This window comes from Siniperca chuatsi, linkage group LG18 (genome assembly GCF_020085105.1).
Source record: "Siniperca chuatsi isolate FFG_IHB_CAS linkage group LG18, ASM2008510v1, whole genome shotgun sequence".
Lineage (NCBI taxonomy): Eukaryota > Metazoa > Chordata > Actinopteri > Centrarchiformes > Sinipercidae > Siniperca > Siniperca chuatsi.
Window position 1 is genome coordinate 2,758,385 of NC_058059.1, and position 19,416 is coordinate 2,777,800.

Genomic DNA, 19,416 nt, shown 5'->3' on the forward strand with positions numbered 1-19,416 from the left:
AACGCCACAAAGACCATCATTTAACAATTAAATATAAAAAAATAAAATAATAATAAGCTCGATAAGCGAAACACGGCACGCGTGAAGCGACAGGAAGCCGTTTCCGCTGCAGGAGCGGACCGCGGGCTGAGTGTCGCTTCAAAGCGTTGCGGCCGTGTTTTGCAGAGTCGTGCGTCCGAATGAGGACTTGTTGAGAAGATGGTGAAGCGGGGCCGTCGGAGCTGAAGATGTCTGGTGGATGCTCATCATCATCATCATCATCATCATCTTCATCATCCATCCATCCATCCTCCCACAGCAAGTAAATGAGTCAACATGGCCGCGCAGCAGCTCGCCCTGTAGCAGCACCGAGACGCGGAATAAAACAACACACAGGTAAATAAAACATGCATGTTTTTATTTTATTTATTTTTTTACATTTAACAGGATTGTAGCCTCGATCACAGCCAAAATACAAGCTACAGGTAAATAACTGCTATATAAGATGCTATTTAAACGATGAAGGCTGTATTTATTCCCCCTATTCTGTTCTGTGTTACTCCAGTCCTGTGTGTGTGTGTGTGTGTGTGTGTGTGTGTGTTTTTGTTGTTTTCTCTGTTATGTCAGATTAAATGGCGTTCATGTCCCGGTTCTCTCGGTCCCGGAGCAGCTCCAGGTCTCCGCACCGAAGAGACCCCGAGCGCGTCTCCCCAAACCTGAGCGTGTCCGAGCTGGAGCGGCTCCTGTACACGGGCAAAACAGCCTGCAACCACGCAGACGAAGTGTGGCCGCGGCTGTATATTGGAGATCAGTGAGTTTACAGGATAAGCAGCGGAGAAAGAAGTCTGCGTTTAGCATCACTAATGTTGCAGCTGTTGTTTCCCAACACTGTTTGACTGGTGGCCTCTTACAGAAAAAGCATCCTATAAGACACTCAACTGGACACGATGTTTTCGCATCTATAAAAGTACACATGCCATGGACACTACTTAACATTACTGAGGGTAGTATATCCTGGATAAATAAACACACTCTTTCTACTCAATATAAAGCAGTTAAAACCTGCTAACAGTATATAAAGCAGTTAAAACTAGCTAATTGTATATAAAGTAGTTAAAACTAGCTAACTACATAAAGCAGTTAAAACAAGCTAACTGTATATAAAGCAGTTAAAACTAGCTAACTGTATTTAAAGCAGTTAAAACTTGCTAAAAGTATATAAAGCAGTTAAAACTTGCTAACTGTATATAAAGTAGTTAAAACTAGCTAACTGTATATAAAGCAGTTAAACTAGCTAACTGTATTTAAAGCAGTTAAAACTAGCTAACTGTATATAAAGCAGTTAAAACTAGCTAACTGTATTTAAAGCAGTTAAAACTAGCTAAAAGTATATAAAGCAGTTAAAACTTGCTAACTGTATATAAAGTAGTTAAAACTAGCTAACTGTATATAAAGCAGTTAAACTAGCTAACTGTATTTAAAGCAGTTAAAACTAGCTAACTGTATATAAAGCAGTTAAAACTAGCTAACTGTATATAAAACAGTTAAAGCTAGCTAAAAGTATATAAAGCAGTTAAAACTTGCTAACAGTATATAAAGCAGTTAAAACTAGCTAACTGTATATAAAGCAGTTAAAACTTGCTAGTATATAAAGCAGTTAAAACTAGCTAATTGTATATAAAGTAGTTAAAACAAGCCAACTGTACATAAAGTAGTTAAAACTAGCTAACTGTATATAAAGCAGTTAAAACTAGCTAACTGTATTTAAAGCAGTTAAAACAAGCTAACTGTATATAAAGCAGTTAAAACTAGCTAACTGTATTTAAAGCAGTTAAAACTAGCTAAAAGTATATAAAGCAGTTAAAACTTGCTAACAGTATATAAAGCAGTTAAAACTAGCTAATTGTATATAAAGTAGTTAAAACAAGCCAACTGTACATAAAGTAGTTAAAACTAGCTAACTGTATATAAAGCAGTTAAAACTTGCTAACTGTATATAAAACAGTTAAAACAAGCTAACTGTATATAAAGCAGTTAAAACAAGCTAACTGTATATAAAGCAGTTAAAACTTGCTAACTGTATATAAAACAGTTAAAACAAGCTAACTGTGTATAAAGTAGTAAAAACTAGCTAACTGTATATAAAGCAGTTAAACTAGCTAACTGTATTTAAAGCAGTTAAAACTAGCTAACTGTATATAAAGCAGTTAAAACTAGCTAACTGTATATAAAACAGTTAAAGCTAGCTAAAAGTATATAAAGCAGTTAAAACTAGCTAATTGTATATAAAGTAGTTAAAACTAGCTAACTGTATATAAAGCAGTTAAACTAGCTAACTGTATTTAAAGCAGTTAAAACTAGCTAACTGTATATAAAGCAGTTAAAACTAGCTAACTGTATATAAAACAGTTAAAGCTAGCTAAAAGTATATAAAGCAGTTAAAACTTGCTAACAGTATATAAAGCAGTTAAAACTAGCTAACTGTATATAAAGCAGTTAAAACTTGCTAGTATATAAAGCAGTTAAAACTAGCTAATTGTATATAAAGTAGTTAAAACAAGCCAACTGTACATAAAGTAGTTAAAACTAGCTAACTGTATATAAAGCAGTTAAAACTAGCTAACTGTATTTAAAGCAGTTAAAACAAGCTAACTGTATATAAAGCAGTTAAAACTAGCTAACTGTATTTAAAGCAGTTAAAACTAGCTAAAAGTATATAAAGCAGTTAAAACTTGCTAACAGTATATAAAGCAGTTAAAACTAGCTAATTGTATATAAAGTAGTTAAAACAAGCCAACTGTACATAAAGTAGTTAAAACTAGCTAACTGTATATAAAGCAGTTAAAACTTGCTAACTGTATATAAAACAGTTAAAACAAGCTAACTGTATATAAAGCAGTTAAAACAAGCTAACTGTATATAAAGCAGTTAAAACTTGCTAACTGTATATAAAACAGTTAAAACAAGCTAACTGTGTATAAAGTAGTAAAAACTAGCTAACTGTATATAAAGCAGTTAAACTAGCTAACTGTATTTAAAGCAGTTAAAACTAGCTAACTGTATATAAAGCAGTTAAAACTAGCTAACTGTATATAAAACAGTTAAAGCTAGCTAAAAGTATATAAAGCAGTTAAAACTTGCTAACAGTATATAAAGCAGTTAAAACTAGCTAACTGTATATAAAGCAGTTAAAACTTGCTAGTATATAAAGCAGTTAAAACTAGCTAATTGTATATAAAGTAGTTAAAACAAGCCAACTGTACATAAAGTAGTTAAAACTAGCTAACTGTATATAAAGCAGTTAAAACTAGCTAACTGTACATAAAGTAGTTAAAACTAGCTAACTGTATATAAAACAGTTAAAACAAGCTAACTGTATATAAAGCAGTTAAAACAAGCTAACTGTATATAAAGCAGTTAAAACTTGCTAACTGTATATAAAACAGTTAAAACAAGCTAACTGTGTATAAAGTAGTAAAAACTAGCTAACTGTATATGAAGCAGTATAGCTAATAATTCTGTACTTAAACTTTTTTATTTTTACATTGTTGTATTGGTACTTGTAAATTATCTGAGAACTTCTTCCACCACTGTCATATATTCATTTAAAAAGCCACCCAATTAGCTGTAATATGGCGACAAACTGCCATTTAAATCATCTGCATGTTGCTGCACAAACCAACTGCCTTTGTTTATGTCGCTTTTACAAGCTTTTACTTCAACATATTTATCAAACCGACATGTACAGTAGAGACGTGATAATCAGCTTGACTGCCTGATACCGGGCGGTAAAAAAAAAAAAAAATCTCCTCTTCTCTGCAGGGACATTGCATCAGACCGGCGTGAGCTGGCCAAACTTGGCATCACACACATCCTCAACTGTGCCCAGAGCAAGTGGCGCGGTGGAGCCGAGTATTACGCCGGGATGAACATCACCTATCACGGCATCGAGGCTCACGACTCCCCCACCTTTGACATGAGTGTCAACTTCTATCCTGCAGCTGAGTTCATCCACAAAGCCCTCACAAGTGGAGGTTAATCTGCAAATGTGTGTGTGTGTGTGTGTATGATGAAGTACATCCTTTATAACCTTCAAACAACATGGAAGTATGTTGATAAAGGAAATATGACAACAGGGTTGTGGCCAGGATTTTAGAAATACTGAAATACTTTATATAATCAAATTTTATTCGTTCATTTACAGTATTTTACAATTGCTTTGGCTCAATTTTCACAGCAGAGTTTCAATTTGCAAAACGAAAAATATTGTACTTCTAAATTTGGCCTCCAAATCTCGCACAGAACACAAGATGAAAACAGTCAGTATTTGAAATGATTTTATTTACTGAATATGCTGCATTACTGTGAATATAGATCATTAAGTTTAGAGTCTGACTTTACAGTAAATCTACATTCATGCAAGACAAACTTCACTGCATCAGTTTACTGTTTCTGTTCTGTATCGACCACAAAGAGACATCAAACCTTAGATATTTACAGTTTAAGTTAAATACAGTAATCTAAAAAAAAAAACAGTAAGCTACATTGATACTGCTGGAAAGAGTAGAAAACATTAAACCACAATTTATGCTACTGTAACACTCAATACACTGCAGTTATCATTTGTACCGGTGAAGTAATTGGCAGTTTCAATGCTCCTCACTTGGTAAAGATGTTAAAATAAGTAGAAATCAAACACAGGTTGCATTGATTCAGTGATGTGTACTGTATGTTTGGTTATAAGCATTGAAACTTGTTGTGTTGTGAAAACTGAGCCAAAGCGTAATCGTAGCGATCGTAAAAGTAGATAAATACATTTTTATCTCCCTAAAGGCTGCTTCAAAGCCTTCTCTGCACTGCCAGGATATACTCCTGGGAGAGAAACACAAATCCCTTTATAGTATTTTAATATAACTTAATATGTTTTGTCTGAAAAACATTTAATTCAAACCTGCGATAACTGATTTTTTTTGGCCACTTGGGGGCAGCAACATTGACAGATCGTCGCCTGTAAAGTTGACGTGATGAACTTGTTAGCAAACAGTTGCTTATTTACACGTCCAGCCGTTACGGAGCAGCGTTATCATTGATCAGGAGGCGTGTTCGTGTCACCTGAATGAATGTGAGTCCAATATTCTCTGTCAGCTCTGTGTTTGGCCTCCAGCAGCTCCTGAGGGGAATATCTGGCTCTTTAGCTGCTAAATCAGAATCAGAAATACTTTATTGATCCCCGAGGGGAAACTCTTTCGTTACAGCAGCTCACTGTCACGTCAGTGCACACAGGAATAGAAGTACTAAGCAAATCAAAATATAATACACTATAATACAGGTCAGATAAATTAAGTACAAAGTGGATATAAAGTATAAAATTAAAGTACCACAGTGGATTTACAAGTTGATAAGTATGTACGGTATAATAATACAATGTAATAATATAAGTAGTAAGTAATAAGTGCAATAATGAGAACTGTCAGGTTAAGTGTAGCTTGTTAAGATGATTATGAGACGGTGGATTTTGCACAGCAGTGATAGAAGTATGAATAAATATCAATAAATTAAACTGAAAACAGAGTATACTGCACAGCAGTATTAAACAGAGAATATTGCACAATTATTTCAGGTATTGCAGAGATGTTAATGATCAATGTCCAGTTTAGTGACTTAGGCTCATACAGACTGACACTTAGAGGGAGGAGTTAAAGAGTTTAATGACTTCCTGTGGCGCTCTGTGGTGCATTATGGGGGGATGAGTCTTCCGCTGAAGGTGCTCCTTTGTTTGACCAGCGCGTCATGGAGCGGGTGGGAGACGCTGTCCAAGATGTAGTTTGGCCAGCATCCTCCTCTCTGACACCACCGCCAGAGAGTCCAGCTCCACCCCCACAATGTCACCGGCCTTACGGATCAGTTTGTTGAGTCTGTTGGCGTCCGCTGCCCTCAGCCTGCTGCCCCAGAATGCAACAGCAGACAGGATAGCACAGACTCATAAAACATCCTCAGCATTGCTCCACTATGTTCACCAGCTGCTCTCTAACTGTGTCTGTCTGCTGTTTGCTGCTGAACACGTCGGGTTTTTACAGCTTTTTCTCTGAAGATGCCGCTACGAGAGCGCTGAGAGGGAACCAGAGCAGTAAAGTTGCAGCCGGGCAGATAAACAACGAGCTGAAACTCATTATAAAGCTCCGTAAAGCCGAGCGGAGCTGCAGATTCAGCTGATAATGCTCTGCAGCTTCATCACTGCCAGCGACTCCTTTCATATTGTCATTTGATATATTGCTATTATAAAAATATCGATTACAGTCGCGTTAAAGATATTTAGTCTAGAGGGAAAAGGAAAAATTACATAACAGAAATGTTTATACACATGTGAAAAACATCCGAAACAGAGCAGATTTAAGTTCATATTTTGTGTGTGTGTGTGTGTAGGTAAGGTGCTGGTCCACTGCACGGTGGGAGTGAGCCGCTCTGCCACTCTGGTGCTGGCCTACCTGATGATCAGACAAAACCTGACACTGGTGGAAGCCATCAAAACAGTGAAGGACCACCGAGGCGTCATCCCCAACCGAGGTTTCCTCCGCCAGCTCAACGGCCTGGACGGCATCCTGAGAGAGAGCCGTAAGACGTCACCGCAGAGCTGAACACACACACAACCTGAGGTAGCAGCTGGTTACACCGAGGGAGGTAATGGGACCAAATAGGAGCAACCTGTGGGCTTCGGACACTGTGGCTCTGAGCGGCAGGTGTACGCAGGGTTTTGACTGATATGTGATATGTCAGTATCTTCAGACCCAATTAATACATTTTTACTCGTTATTTATTTATTGTTTATTTTATATTGTTGTTTTAGCCTCTGAAACAACGTGAGCACTGGATGGTAAAACTCTCCAGTGAAGCCCACGTCCTGTAAGATATGACGTGTTTATGACACCCGCTATCCTAAAGGCACGGTCACACCAGAATTTAGAACAACAAAATTTTGCGGCAAAATAAATTAATTTCAGTGGAATCGCTGGGATCAGTGGATTCGCTCACGGGGCCAAACTAAATCCGTACCTTTGACCAATAGCAAGACGTCTCGACAGTGAGGACCTTTGAGGGAACGGAGAGTCTTGCACCATTGTTGCCCCATTTTATTTAACCTCCCATTTCGGAGTATAAACTGCTACACAAAAGAGTTATTTGGTTTTTAGTCAGTCATGAGACAAGATTCGATGGTACAAATACATCTTTAGAATAAACTGTGTGACGTTATTGTCCCGTTAGCGACCAAGCTAACTGCAAAATGACAGTAAACAAGCTTGCTAGCTTAGAGAGCTTTTTATCTCTTCAGTGACTCTTAACTGAATGAAATGATGAACAATCCTGAGAACAAAAATGCCAGGGAAGGTCAACGGTCCAGTAAAGAGAGCACAGAAAGAAGCTCGGAGAGCTATTGTAACTGACTAGTGCTACATGTTACCGGCTGGCTAGTGTGTTAGCCATTAGCTTGCCAGCTCCAGTAGTTTACCAACTAGCCCTGTGAGTAGTCACTACGTGACAAGCTTCTCGATCCACATTTCTGGTGTGACCGGGCCCTCGATCCAAACAAGGAAAAACCACAAAACTGCAACGTCCCCGGTTCACAGCTAAATCACAGCTTAAAGACATGATCGGCCCCAAGCGGGCGATAAGTTGTCACAAGCCAAAAAACGTTGGGAACCACTGGTTTAGAAGATATTTGCTTATTGAAAAGCACGTCTCTTCATGTACAAGAGTAAAAGTCCACTCCTTTCACTTTTTAATCAGACTTCGGACCATTCCACTTGACTTGATCCTGATGTTTTATTACCACTGCACCGACAGAAAAGTACAAAAATGTACGGTGTTTGGACAACCCTTAGCAGAGTCAGTGGTTGCTAATTCACTGCAGGAATCCTTAACAAGTCATTCAGTCTAATCTCTGGTGCATTTTTTCTTGTTTCAGGAAATTTCTAGAAATGTGTCAGTATATGTAGCACGTGTTGGATTGCTGATGATTCAACAAAGGTCTTAAAATGAGCTGAATCGTACTGGAAGTAGATGAAATAATCTCATCTCACTGGTTTATTCACTTGTTTTAAGAACCAAAAAATCCTGCAAACTGTCGGTCACTTGTACTCACTTTATTAACAACGTTTCGGTCCTCAGACCTTTAACAAGTAAAATTCAGTGACCCTCATTGGCAAGGGCATAATTTCCACTTTTCAAGATCCTATTTTACAGTTTTTGTTTGGTTCATTTACTAAAAGTCCACTGAACCGTGTCCTCTTACTGCCCAAATGCCAAAATCTAGATGAGAGAAGCTCTGAGATGTTAAAACGCTCGTCTGGTTCGCCTTCAGTTTTTGCTCACTCGCATTTAAGCTTCTCAAGCAGTAGTGACTGACTTACAGTTTTTTTGCCCTGGATTTTGCCTCTCAGGCAGCGTACAGGCTGCCTTACCTTCTTGGTGGAGGTCGGGGCTGTAGTTTTCGGATAAAATAATTATGTACCTGTTTTTATTTACAGATAATTCTCCTAAACAAACTCTAGAATTGATCATCAATCAAAGATAGTGTAGAAAAAACCCCAGTTCTCTTTGTAGCGAAGAGAAATAAAACAGTATTTATTGAGTTTAAAGATTCATTGTTGACATTGGAAATCGTTTGAATTGTTGTCAAACATTTTTATATAACATCATAATATTTATCAAGAAGTATCAGGTCAGGTTCGGTGTACTAACATCAGTATGGAAAGCATGATAACCAATTTAATCAGAATGTGTTATTTGCTGGATGGTATAAATGTATATAAATGAAGAACAGAATTAATATGAAAAGGTCTGAGGACCGAAACATTATTGACAAAGTGATCGACAGAGTTTATGATCAGATGCATTTGTCTATAAGACTTGCTGGAGTGCTACAACTTAAAATAAGATTTTAGGACTCGACCAATAGACCAAATAACTGGTTAAAATGGAGATAATCGCTAACAGTATTGCCACTGCCCACTAGTGCTACCAGTGAAATCATGAGAGATTATCTGCAGTGTTCTTATCAGCCAGCCTAGAGATCAGGGTTGGGATTCAAGGGGGCCCCTTGCTTGATTTTGTGTGGGGCCCTGACATTACCACACCTGGGCTATACTGTCTTTTGTAATCAAAGTTTAAGTCTTTGCAGGTCTTCCCTCGACTTACTTTTTTACATTCAGCAAGTGTCATTAAGTGCTCTGAACAACTCGCACGCTAGTTGTAGCCCAGGTCTAAACCAGCACAGTTATGTAGCCTGTTGATTACAGTATTACAGTGTTGTCACACAATTATTATCTGTGACGAGTTTGTGAATAGCAACATACAGTGTACCGTATAATCAGATTTTTGTTTTCAAATGAGTGTTAAATAAGTCCAATGTATTGTTTCAATCCAATGTATTTCAAATAATCACAGTACTTCTTGACTTTTTTATTAGATATCTTGTGTGTGATGATCTGGAATTCATCCAGTAGACTACAGACTTAAGCCCATTTGGACGGGATTTAACATTACAGGGGGGGGAGGTGGGGAATGAAATATTCACTGTGCTCCTCGATAATTTAACTCATCGCTCCGGGCGGGATTTTAACCATTGTGAAATTACAGGATGTGGTCTGTAATGGACATGGACATTCAGCGGGACAAGGGCAAAAAACTAATCTGGCAGAGTAGAACAAGCCCCCAGGAAGTGCGCCAGGCTTTGAAGCCAATTTGACGTAGTGGCCAAACCGTGTAATTACAACTTCCGGGTCCGTCACGTGATGCACACTGGCCCAAAAATACTTTTTTCCATAGACTTACATTGTGAAAGAAGCGGCTGTAAAGCGGTGGATACATTTTTTTGAGCATCACAAACCCCCACGAAATGACTCGTTTCACTATCAGAATTTGAACCATTCAGTCCGATCACATTTGTAAAGTCTAGAATTAATTAATTTTATCCCCATTAAAGTTAGCGGAGGGCTAAACCGGAAGTTAGCCGGCTCGGCGGAAGTCTCTAGTGCACTCGCTCTGTCTGGTGTATCGCCTCTGACGCTGTGTCCAGTTCTCTTTATACATCCATGGAGTTGAAGGGGAGGCAAAGATATGGCGTGAGATGAATTTGAGTCAAAAATCGTACTTCTTCTCCGAGTCATAACTCGGTCAAATCGTAACACACAGACATACACACACATATTCTTAGTGGAACTTATCTTCCCGAAGATATTGTTATTTATCGATGTCCATCCAGACTAAATGTCCATAAATCAGCTTAAAAATCATAGAAAAACGATGCTTCAGAACCTGCCTGAGAATCATCACGTTTTTATGTTTTCGTCAGTATCAGAGTAATCCAGTGATAGTTGTCTGCACATCCATGGGTACATTTCAAACAGGAACTGCTAACAGCTAATTCAGCATACTTTTAATGGTGCCAGTTTGCCAAAATGTAAACAAATAAAGGTTACCATAAAGGGAGCTCAAAAGAGAATACCAGTACTTACAGTACCTGTAGCTAAAATTACAAAAGCACATTTGATGAGCTTTTGCTCTCATTTTGTCTGTCGCCATATTGTTTCCCAAATAAGCCTTTATGTTGGTGTTAGCATGTTTTCCAAATTAATTAGCAAATTAGCAAAAACATTTAGCTTACTCCATTTTTGCAAAAATATAAAATGTCACACTGAGCTGATAAACTCAAATCACCCACATACGTGCTCCGAAGGGGATTAAAATCACTGACCAGGTGACGTTAAAAATCACCCCACCTCCCCTAGAGAAATACATCCAGTCCAAATGGTGCTTCAGACTCAACATCGTACTCTTACAAGGCTATTAAACAACTTCAAGTCTGGTGTATCACTTCAACTTTACAGTGACTGTTAGCTGTCCAGAGTAGTACTCTAAGTGATACTATAATATGCCAGCACAAGAAGCATTTAGAGTAGACAAGCAGTGGGAGACAATACCACAAATGTGCCATTGCAAAAGCTACCAACTGCCTGGATGACAGGAGAGTGCACAGTGTTCGGTGTACGTCAGTCTTGCAAAGCCGCTCTTTTGTCTTGGTGTTAAGTGAGGCTTGTGTTCTCATGCTAGTGAAAAACAATAAAAGATCCGATGCTGAAATTTAAACCAGCTTTTCAAATACTCTTCGTTTGTGTTATTAATTATTACCTCAAGTGTCATGTCTGAAACGTATTTTTTGTGATTCGTGGTCTCTGCTGTTTTAACACCACCGAGGGGGAAACTTTGCTCAGCTCATATGCAGAAAAATGTAAATATAAAGCTGATTAGTGGATTTGTACAGTGGAGATTTAAAGGTATAGTTTGAATTTTTTGGAAATATCTTCATTCGCTTTCTTTGCCGAGAGTTAGATGAGAAGATGGCAGCCACTCTCATGTCTGTGCTAAGTATGGAGCTGAGCCAGGAGGTGGATAGGTTAGCGTTGCATAGACTGGAAGCAGGGGGAACAGCTAGCCTGGTTTCGTCCAGAGTTCAAAGTAGTTCGTCTCCAGACGACTTTTTAATGTTACCGGGTGACTCGTTTTAAAACAAGAAGCCTTTAAAAGGGGTCTTAAGTGCGCACCTGATGGCTACAAACGTTATATCGTGCTAAAAGACTGAGGCTAAAGCTAACATGTCCGAAGTAAAAAGGCAGCATCCTCACCAGTCAGTGATCCTTGTAGAAGACACATAAAGAAACAGCACGTTCTTATATTACGGTGCAGTATTATAGATAAAAATATAATTAAAATGTTATTTTGCTTTAAGATAACCCTGTTTGGGTGCTTTAAAAAAAACATACTTGGACAAGCGACACAGAGGTTAGATTTATGCTTTATTGATCGTATTTTCAAACAATATTTAGTTTCACGAAGAGAAAAGGTTTTGAGATTCTCCAAACCAAATAAAAATCCGAACAGAGCCGCAAACGTTACTCTGATGCAGCATCTTGGCTTCCACATGGTGGGGAAATAGTAACAGTGGATGTGTATTATTGTTATTAATGGTGGGTTTTGTAACGTAACCCCACATTATGATGTAGCGAGCTAATGCGCCTTGGCTTTGGAAGGTTACCTAAACTAGTTAGCTGGGCATGCTAACGATTGCAGCGTGCGTTACAGCAGATAAACACACCGTTGAGTCCATTTCTACCATTGCTCTTGTGTTGTGGTTTTGCAGAGGTGATAAAAACAGACACCCCTCTTCGAACTCTTTGTAAACACACTCTTACAGCCTGAACTCTGCTTCAACATGGGTAGAAATTCAAAGCTTTACAGACCCGCTGCTGTGCGGCTCGTTGCGGTTTCGAAGTTGTTATTGGACAATCGCTGTTCAGGGGGTTTAGCACGTCATCACTTGTTCACTATGTTGGTGGCGGGTTTTTTTTTAACTTTGGAGAGAGCCAGGCTAGCTGTTTCTCCCTGCTTCCGGTCTTGATGCTAAGATAAGCTAACCGGCTTCACGCTTACTGCACAGACGTGACAGTGGTATTGGTCTTCTCGTCGAACTCTCGCAGAGAAAGCAAATGTTTCCCAAAATGTCGAGCTATTCCTTTGAAGACTGTTTTGTATTGCGGCCTTGGAAAACAAGGCAGAGCAGCAAACAATCTGGACACGACTATCGTTTAAGGGACATTTGTTAGCATTGTGTATTAAATTAATAGCCATTTGCATCATAGCTGGCTACTTGGAGACCGATAGATGACCCAAGGGGCCACATCGGACCCCTAAAACCCTGTCGCATGAAAGATATTTTCATGAAATGCTCGATATTTTGAATTTCCACATTTTGTATAATATTTGGATTGAATTGTGAAGGCATGAAGTTACTCCCAAAGTCCAGAATCAGTCCGTCAGAACTCCTCTCTTGTTACATTTTGTGTCAGGAAAACAGAGACTTCCCTTGCTTTGACTCTCTGTTAAATCCCACGACGTCCTGTTGCAGCAGAATCTGCCTTTTTTCACCACTCAGTTAAAACACAGAGGAAACACTTGTAAAATAGGGAACAATCCATGGATATTTTCTTTAACTTTGTTGTATTGGAGCTATATGTTTTGTATTTGTGGTTTTACTGTGCTGTGATTGGTCGTTGGTCTCAATTCCTGTTTATATTCTTGTAATATCTTTGTTTTCTTACAGAGACATTCGAATAGGAAAACTTGAATTATTTTGAATTTATTTTTGTATCACTCTCTTTGAGGTTCATTGAAGGAGAAACTGGCAAAGGAGATGTTGATGCCTTAATCTGTGTACCTTAAGTTGGTTTTTAGACTTGTTTCTGTTTTTATTGTGAATAAAACACTGAGCATTGATAACTTTGTTTTGATAAATTCTGTACTTAATCAGAAATAAAAATAATAACTTCTCTCAGAGCTGTTATACTGTATTTTGTATCTTGTATTTAATACCTTTAATACCTTTAGTACCTTGGAAAAAGACTATCTCACCTAAAGGTCCATTCGGTAGCTGTTCTGGAGCTTTCAAACATATCACATGATCTTCAGCAGCAGTTGTCGTGGAATTGTAGATATGTTAAATTGTAATTTATTTATGAGCCCTTTAAGGATTTCTCATTCACGTTGGGTTGAAAGTGGAGTTTCAAAGTTCTTTGTTAACCTTGGAAACAAAACATTCTCACCTCGAGGTCCATTTAGTAGCTGTTCTGGAGCTTTCAAATGTATCACATGACTTGCTTTAGTATTTTATGTATTCTTACGGTGTGATTTTTCTTGCTATTTGTGTTATCTGATGTTTTGCTAAAACTTACACTTCTGCTTTGATTGTTGTCGTAATGTTTAATTTAATTATGCAGCACCTTGTCACGTTGTTAAGAAACGTGCTTTATGAATAAAGATTATGATATGATTGAAAGCTGCAGAATAGAGCTTGTGGTGAGTGTTTTAGCAGGAGCATCGCTGTAGTCCCTGCCGCACTTTCTCTTCCAACTTTGATTTCCTTTACTATAGGGAATGCAACGGTGAAATATGTGCATCTGTCCCTGATACAAATACTTTCCATATGTCTCAGAAATAGACAGTAAGCAGACAAACACAAAATACATCATGACTACTGCTTGTTGTCATGATTCGTGTCCATGTCAATCTCGACAGCTGCTGCTGCTATTTGCAAATGAGACATCTTTCACCTCTGCTTACCTTACTGAGCTCTAGCTCTGTCACATGCTAATCCCGCACTTGTCAACACTTTACCAGTGGTGGAAAGTAACTAAGTACATTTACTTAAGTACGAATCTGAGGTACTCGCAGGCCTGTAATACGCTACCTGCCCACCTGTCAGCCCACCTGTCAGCCCACCTGTCAGCCCACCTGTCAGCCCACCTGTCAGCCCACCTGTCAGCCCGTGCACTCACTGTGCATAAAAATGGATTTTGGGGGAGTGGCATTCCCTAAGTTGAGTTGATGCCTTTAATGACCTCTAGTGGTAAAGTGTGTGAACTGCAATAATAAAAAGTGAAACCTTATTATTTGAGCACTTGATAAACATTCACTTGTTTTGATCCCACTGGCATTAATCAAATCATCTAATCTTGCGGTTAATTAATAGAAACACTCAAATACAAAAATTAAGTAAGAACAAAGCGGACGTTCACGAAGAAAGCATACAAGGCGTTTTATTTACACCATCACCGTCATTTTATTCAGATTTTGCTAAAAAATGTGGACAAACATTTTTAGAGGAGAAAGTGGGTTCACTGGGTGTTTTTCTACCGATGCTGCAGCATCTCAAAGATTCACTGGGATGATAAAGGTTACATCTGACCGGACAACGGGCTGAACTGAAGGAGCTTTGTCGCACTATTTTAGTTCACCACAGTCGGCAATGACAACCTTGGCATTACTTTTGCCGCTCCTTGTGCCTTTCTCCTCCATTGTCATGACAACTTCAATGCCCTCCACAACTTTGCCAAACACCACGTGCTTCCCGTTCAGCCTGGAGAGGAGACGAGCCGATTAGTATGTGAGGCAAACATCTGAAACTGTTGGTTAAAGCTGAATGGAGCAGTACATCGGTCAAAGTGGAGCTCACCAGTCAGTTGAAGCTGTGCAGATGAAGAACTGGGATCCGTTGGTGTTGGGCCCAGCGTTAGCCATGGACAGTGTGCCCATGCCTGAGTGCTTCAACTGGAAGTTCTCATCAGCAAACTTCGGCCCATAGATGGATTTGCCTCCAGTTCCATTGTGGTTGGTAAAGTCCCCGCCCTGAACAAACAAAACAAAAGCAAAAGGCTCAGTTGACTCAGCGAATGTGCAAACCGCAATCAAAAATCTATTAGCTCAGGTTAAATCTGAACTTGTGAAAACAAGGAAACAGGACAAATTCTTTGCCTGCTCTGTACCTGGCACATGAAACCAGGGATGATACGGTGAAATGTGGAGCCCTTGTAGCCAAAACCTTTCTCTCCGGTGCACAGAGCACGGAAGTTTTCTGTAAAATAAAGACACAGTCACTTTATTACATATACTTAAACCAACTAAAATACGAAAACAAGTTATAAGTAATAAGCACTAGTTATTGCTTCTGAGCAGAGCAGGGGTCTCAAACTCGTGAAAACAGTGAGAAACGCCGTCATGACGACCCAGAGCCCAAAGTGACGCCTTCACCGTGTCGTCGTGTCCGACCGACAGTCCGAAGCTCGACGTTATTAACAAACATCACAGTTATTAGCAGCCAGGAAGTGATTTACAGGAAAAATTACTTGAACGATTATCAAAATAGTTGCCAATCATTTTAATAGTCAGTTGACTTATTGATTAATCGACTAATCGTTTCAGCTGTACTTGTATAAGCTGTTGGGGAGTTTAATTTATAACAAAACATCATATTTTATAAAGGATGCTGGCCAAACTACATCTTGGACAGCGTCTCCCACCCGCTCCATGACGCACTGGTCAAACAAAGGAGCACCTTCAGCGGAAGACTCATCCCCCCAGAATGCACCACAGAGCGCCACAGGAAGTCATTAAACTCTTTAACTCCTCCCTCTAAGTGTCAGTCTGTATGAGCTTTCAGTTTAATTTATTGATATTTATTCATACTTCTATCACTGCTGTGCAAAATCCACCGTCTCTTAATCATCTTAACAAGCTACACTTAACCTGACAGTTCTCATTATTGCACTTATTACTTATATTATTACATTGTATTATTATACCGTACATACTTATCAACCTGTAAATCCACTTTTGTACTTACACTTATTTTAGCTTTTATACTTTATATCCACGTTGTACTTAATTTATCTGAGCTGTATTATAGTGTATTATATTTTGATTTGCTTAGTACTTCTATTCCTGTGTGCACTGACGTGACAGTAAAGTATTTCTGATTCTGATTCTGATTCTGAGTGTCTTTGTGGTTGTTTGAATCTCTTAGAAGTCGCATTGAGTCTGTTTGTGGCCGTTTGCGTCTGTCGTTGTTTTGAATCTCTTTGGGGTCGTTTTAAATCTCTGCGGTCATGTGCGTCTCTTTGTGGTGCAGCTGAATTTTAGTACTTATGTGTGGGCCAAATTTAATAATATATTCATGTGAACATGTGGAGGGCCTTATGAAATTGTCTTGTGGGTTGGATCTGGTCCTCGGGCCGGTAGTTTGAGGCCCCTGCTTTAGAGAATATGACAATTCAAGTGCAGAAACAGCATGATGTATTTGAGCCACTACAGAAACTACTGTATGCACAAACGAAGCATACTGGCCATTTTTTTTTCTGCACCCACTGAGTGTGAATGAGGTCATATATCTAACAAAGGCTATGTGGGACAAACTCCCAGTCAGTCAGTCAGTAATGCATCAGCAGGTTTACTTGTTGAGAGCTGCATGCAGGTTGTGGGACAGAGCAACCAATATATTGCTGTCTTTTTCTTCTTCTTCTCCTATTTATTACTAATCATAACAGTGGTAGCACTCCTTGTATCACTGTTTACAATCAAATTTGGCTCTGCAACTGGTTATTCAGGCTCTTACATCTTGCCTCACCCACAGCCTCGCCCCATATTCATAATAAACTCTCAGGTGAGGATTAATGGGGACGCATAGTTTCCTCAAGCAAACATAAATACATTTTGGGTGTGTGGAAAAAGCCTGGGCAGCAGCTCTGTAGCTAACACTGCACGCAGTGAACTTGAAAAGCTTTCTGCTTATTGTCAAAGTTTACATACCTGCAGTCTTTGGGACCACATCAGCTCGGAGCTGCAAGACACAGAGACATTGTCCTTTTTCAAATCATACAGAAGGATGTAAAACACATTCTTGCTGCCAATTTTAAACCTTAAAAAAACGTACCATAGGTGAAATAAACTGAAGTGACAAATGTTAAGTAAATAGTCTGTTGCTTATCTTACCTCCATTATAATCCTGCCAGCGTTATCTCCATCAATAGTGATGTCAAAGAAAACTCGAGGGTTTCCCATGTTTATAAAGGCGCTTGTGATCTGGTTATAATGCAAAAATGCACTTCACTGAATTCCTGACAACGCGTCAGATACATATAGGTGGGTCTGTGCACCGGTGAAGTAAAGCCTGTCGACAGCCAATCACAGCCAAGGTTCTTCCAAAAGGCTCAAGAATGGACCAATGGGAATGGAGATGGGCGGGGTTAAATGTGAAGACCTGTCGGTTGGTGAGACACCTCGGGCGAGCAGTGAGCAGACAGACGGGTTTCTGTTGTGAAAATCAGCTATTTGAAAGCACTCGTGTACAAACCTGTTAGAAACCGACTCAGTGAAAATACTGGGTGAGGTTCAGTGGAAAAAGGTGAGGTAGTTAGCTTATCTCATGTGGAAATATCTGTCAAAATGTAAAAAAAATAAATGTGCTTAAAATGAGAGGTTTTTTTTAAAGGAAAGTGAGAAAAACATTTCTGGTGATCCATTTTCTAAGTCTGATCTAAACTGTTTTCTCTCCTGTTTTTATGACTCAAGAACATTTGGAGAAAAAAAAAGGATAATCTTTCTAAATTCCTTAAAAATCAAAACAGGTGAGAAAATGTTGTTGTAATACTAATTTCGGCCACAAGAGGCTGGAGTGCAGCACTGCCCCATGTTCTTAACAGGACCAAAAGCATTCATGTTTTCTTCCAGCTGAGTTTTAATTGCTTCATGCACTCTAAACACAAGGTACATATATTGTGTGTTGACAAAAAAAAAAATTCACCTGCCAAATTTTTTTTTCACCTGTTTTCACTGATGAAAAAAGTAACTTTGAAAAATGATAAAACCCTTAAACCTTTTTTTTTTTTTTTCACCTGTTCTTAAGTCTTAAACACAGGAGAGAAATCAAACTTTGAAAATGGTTCAGCAGAAAAAAAATAAAAAATCATTCTCACGGGCGTCTCAGGGCTTCCGTATGTTTTTCTGTCAAAAGCTTGAAAATAAAATTAGTTTATAGGTTGTCCACTCTCATATTCCTACCATCAAACTAAAACTTTTATTTAAAGTACATTTATAATACTGGTCGTCTGATAGATATCCCATTCCCACCTAAAAAGTAGGCAAACTAAGTACATTTACTCAGTTACTGTACTTCAGTGGTGGAAGAAGTACTTAGATAATTTACTTAAGTAAAAGTACCAGTATCACAATGTAAAAATGCTCCATTGCAAGTAAAATTCCTGCATTCAAAAGTGCATAGGTATTATCAGCTAAATATACTTAAAGTTTTAAAAGTAAAAGTATTTGTTCTGCAGAAAAATGTCCTGTTTGAAGCTTAGTTATAATGGAAGTGAATGAGAGCAACCTCCAAACCCACTCATCTTCAACCTCTTCCTACTCATTCATACTTTCAGCTAGAAACTCCATTCAAACCTCAAAATGTCCCACATCTTTCATACATTATGGGTAGTATTCAACTTTTAAATCCCATTCATACTTTTTAAAATATTGAACTTTGTTTGGAGTGTAGTTATAATGGAAGTAAATGAGACAAACCTTTAAAACCCACTCATTTTCAACCTTTTCCAACTCATTCATACATTCACGTAGAAACATGACATTTGGCACTTTCTCACATTAATTCAACTTTTTCATATCTTTCATAAGTTTTACAAACGCAGTTTAAGTTTCATGCTATTTTCAGACCTTCCCAGATTTTTACATTAGTGTGTGTGGGATGGGATTTTTACACAGAGTGGGTGACATCACACACAGTGTGGATAACCTGTTAAACTCTTCTTAAAATTTCTCTTCAATCTCTTGTAATTCCCACAATTTTCACTCTTCATACATCACTTTTAGATGGATTCTTAACTGGCGTGACGGTGCATTCACTCGCAGTATGAAATCCCAGCGCCTTTAAACCATGAAATTATTTTAATACAGTTTAGGAGAAACACATGTATGCAGCAGGCATGTACCCTCACACACACAAACTATGGGTTTATGCATATATTCCTACATACAGCATGCTAA

The 19,416-nt window shown here is 38.6% G+C and overlaps 2 protein-coding genes across 3 annotated transcripts; one reads left to right on the top strand and one right to left on the bottom strand.

Moving 5' to 3' along the window:
* The first annotated feature begins 61 nt into the window (after positions 1-61).
* Positions 62-13,305, top strand: LOC122865764 (dual specificity protein phosphatase 26-like). Of its 2 annotated transcripts, none has more exons than XM_044174614.1 (4): positions 62-375; positions 545-790; positions 3,802-4,013; positions 6,403-13,305. In XM_044174614.1, the coding sequence occupies exons 2-4, from the start codon at positions 612-614 to the stop codon at positions 6,612-6,614; spliced, it is 603 nt and encodes a 200-aa protein (XP_044030549.1). In that variant the 5' UTR covers positions 62-375; positions 545-611; the 3' UTR covers positions 6,615-13,305. The 2 variants fall into 2 exon arrangements, with proteins under 2 accessions (XP_044030549.1, XP_044030548.1); XM_044174613.1 differs by having other exon boundaries at positions 63-375; positions 607-790.
* Positions 13,306-14,622: 1,317 nt separating this feature from the next.
* On the bottom strand, positions 14,623-17,512 carry LOC122865975 (peptidyl-prolyl cis-trans isomerase-like). The gene is made up of 5 exons (XM_044175066.1): positions 17,353-17,512; positions 17,170-17,200; positions 15,351-15,439; positions 15,041-15,213; positions 14,623-14,944 (listed from the first exon to the last, which is right to left on the bottom strand). Exons 1-5 carry the CDS (start codon positions 17,419-17,421, stop codon positions 14,809-14,811), a joined length of 498 nt encoding a protein of 165 aa, XP_044031001.1. The 5' UTR covers positions 17,422-17,512; the 3' UTR covers positions 14,623-14,808.
* Positions 17,513-19,416: the final 1,904 nt, after the last annotated feature.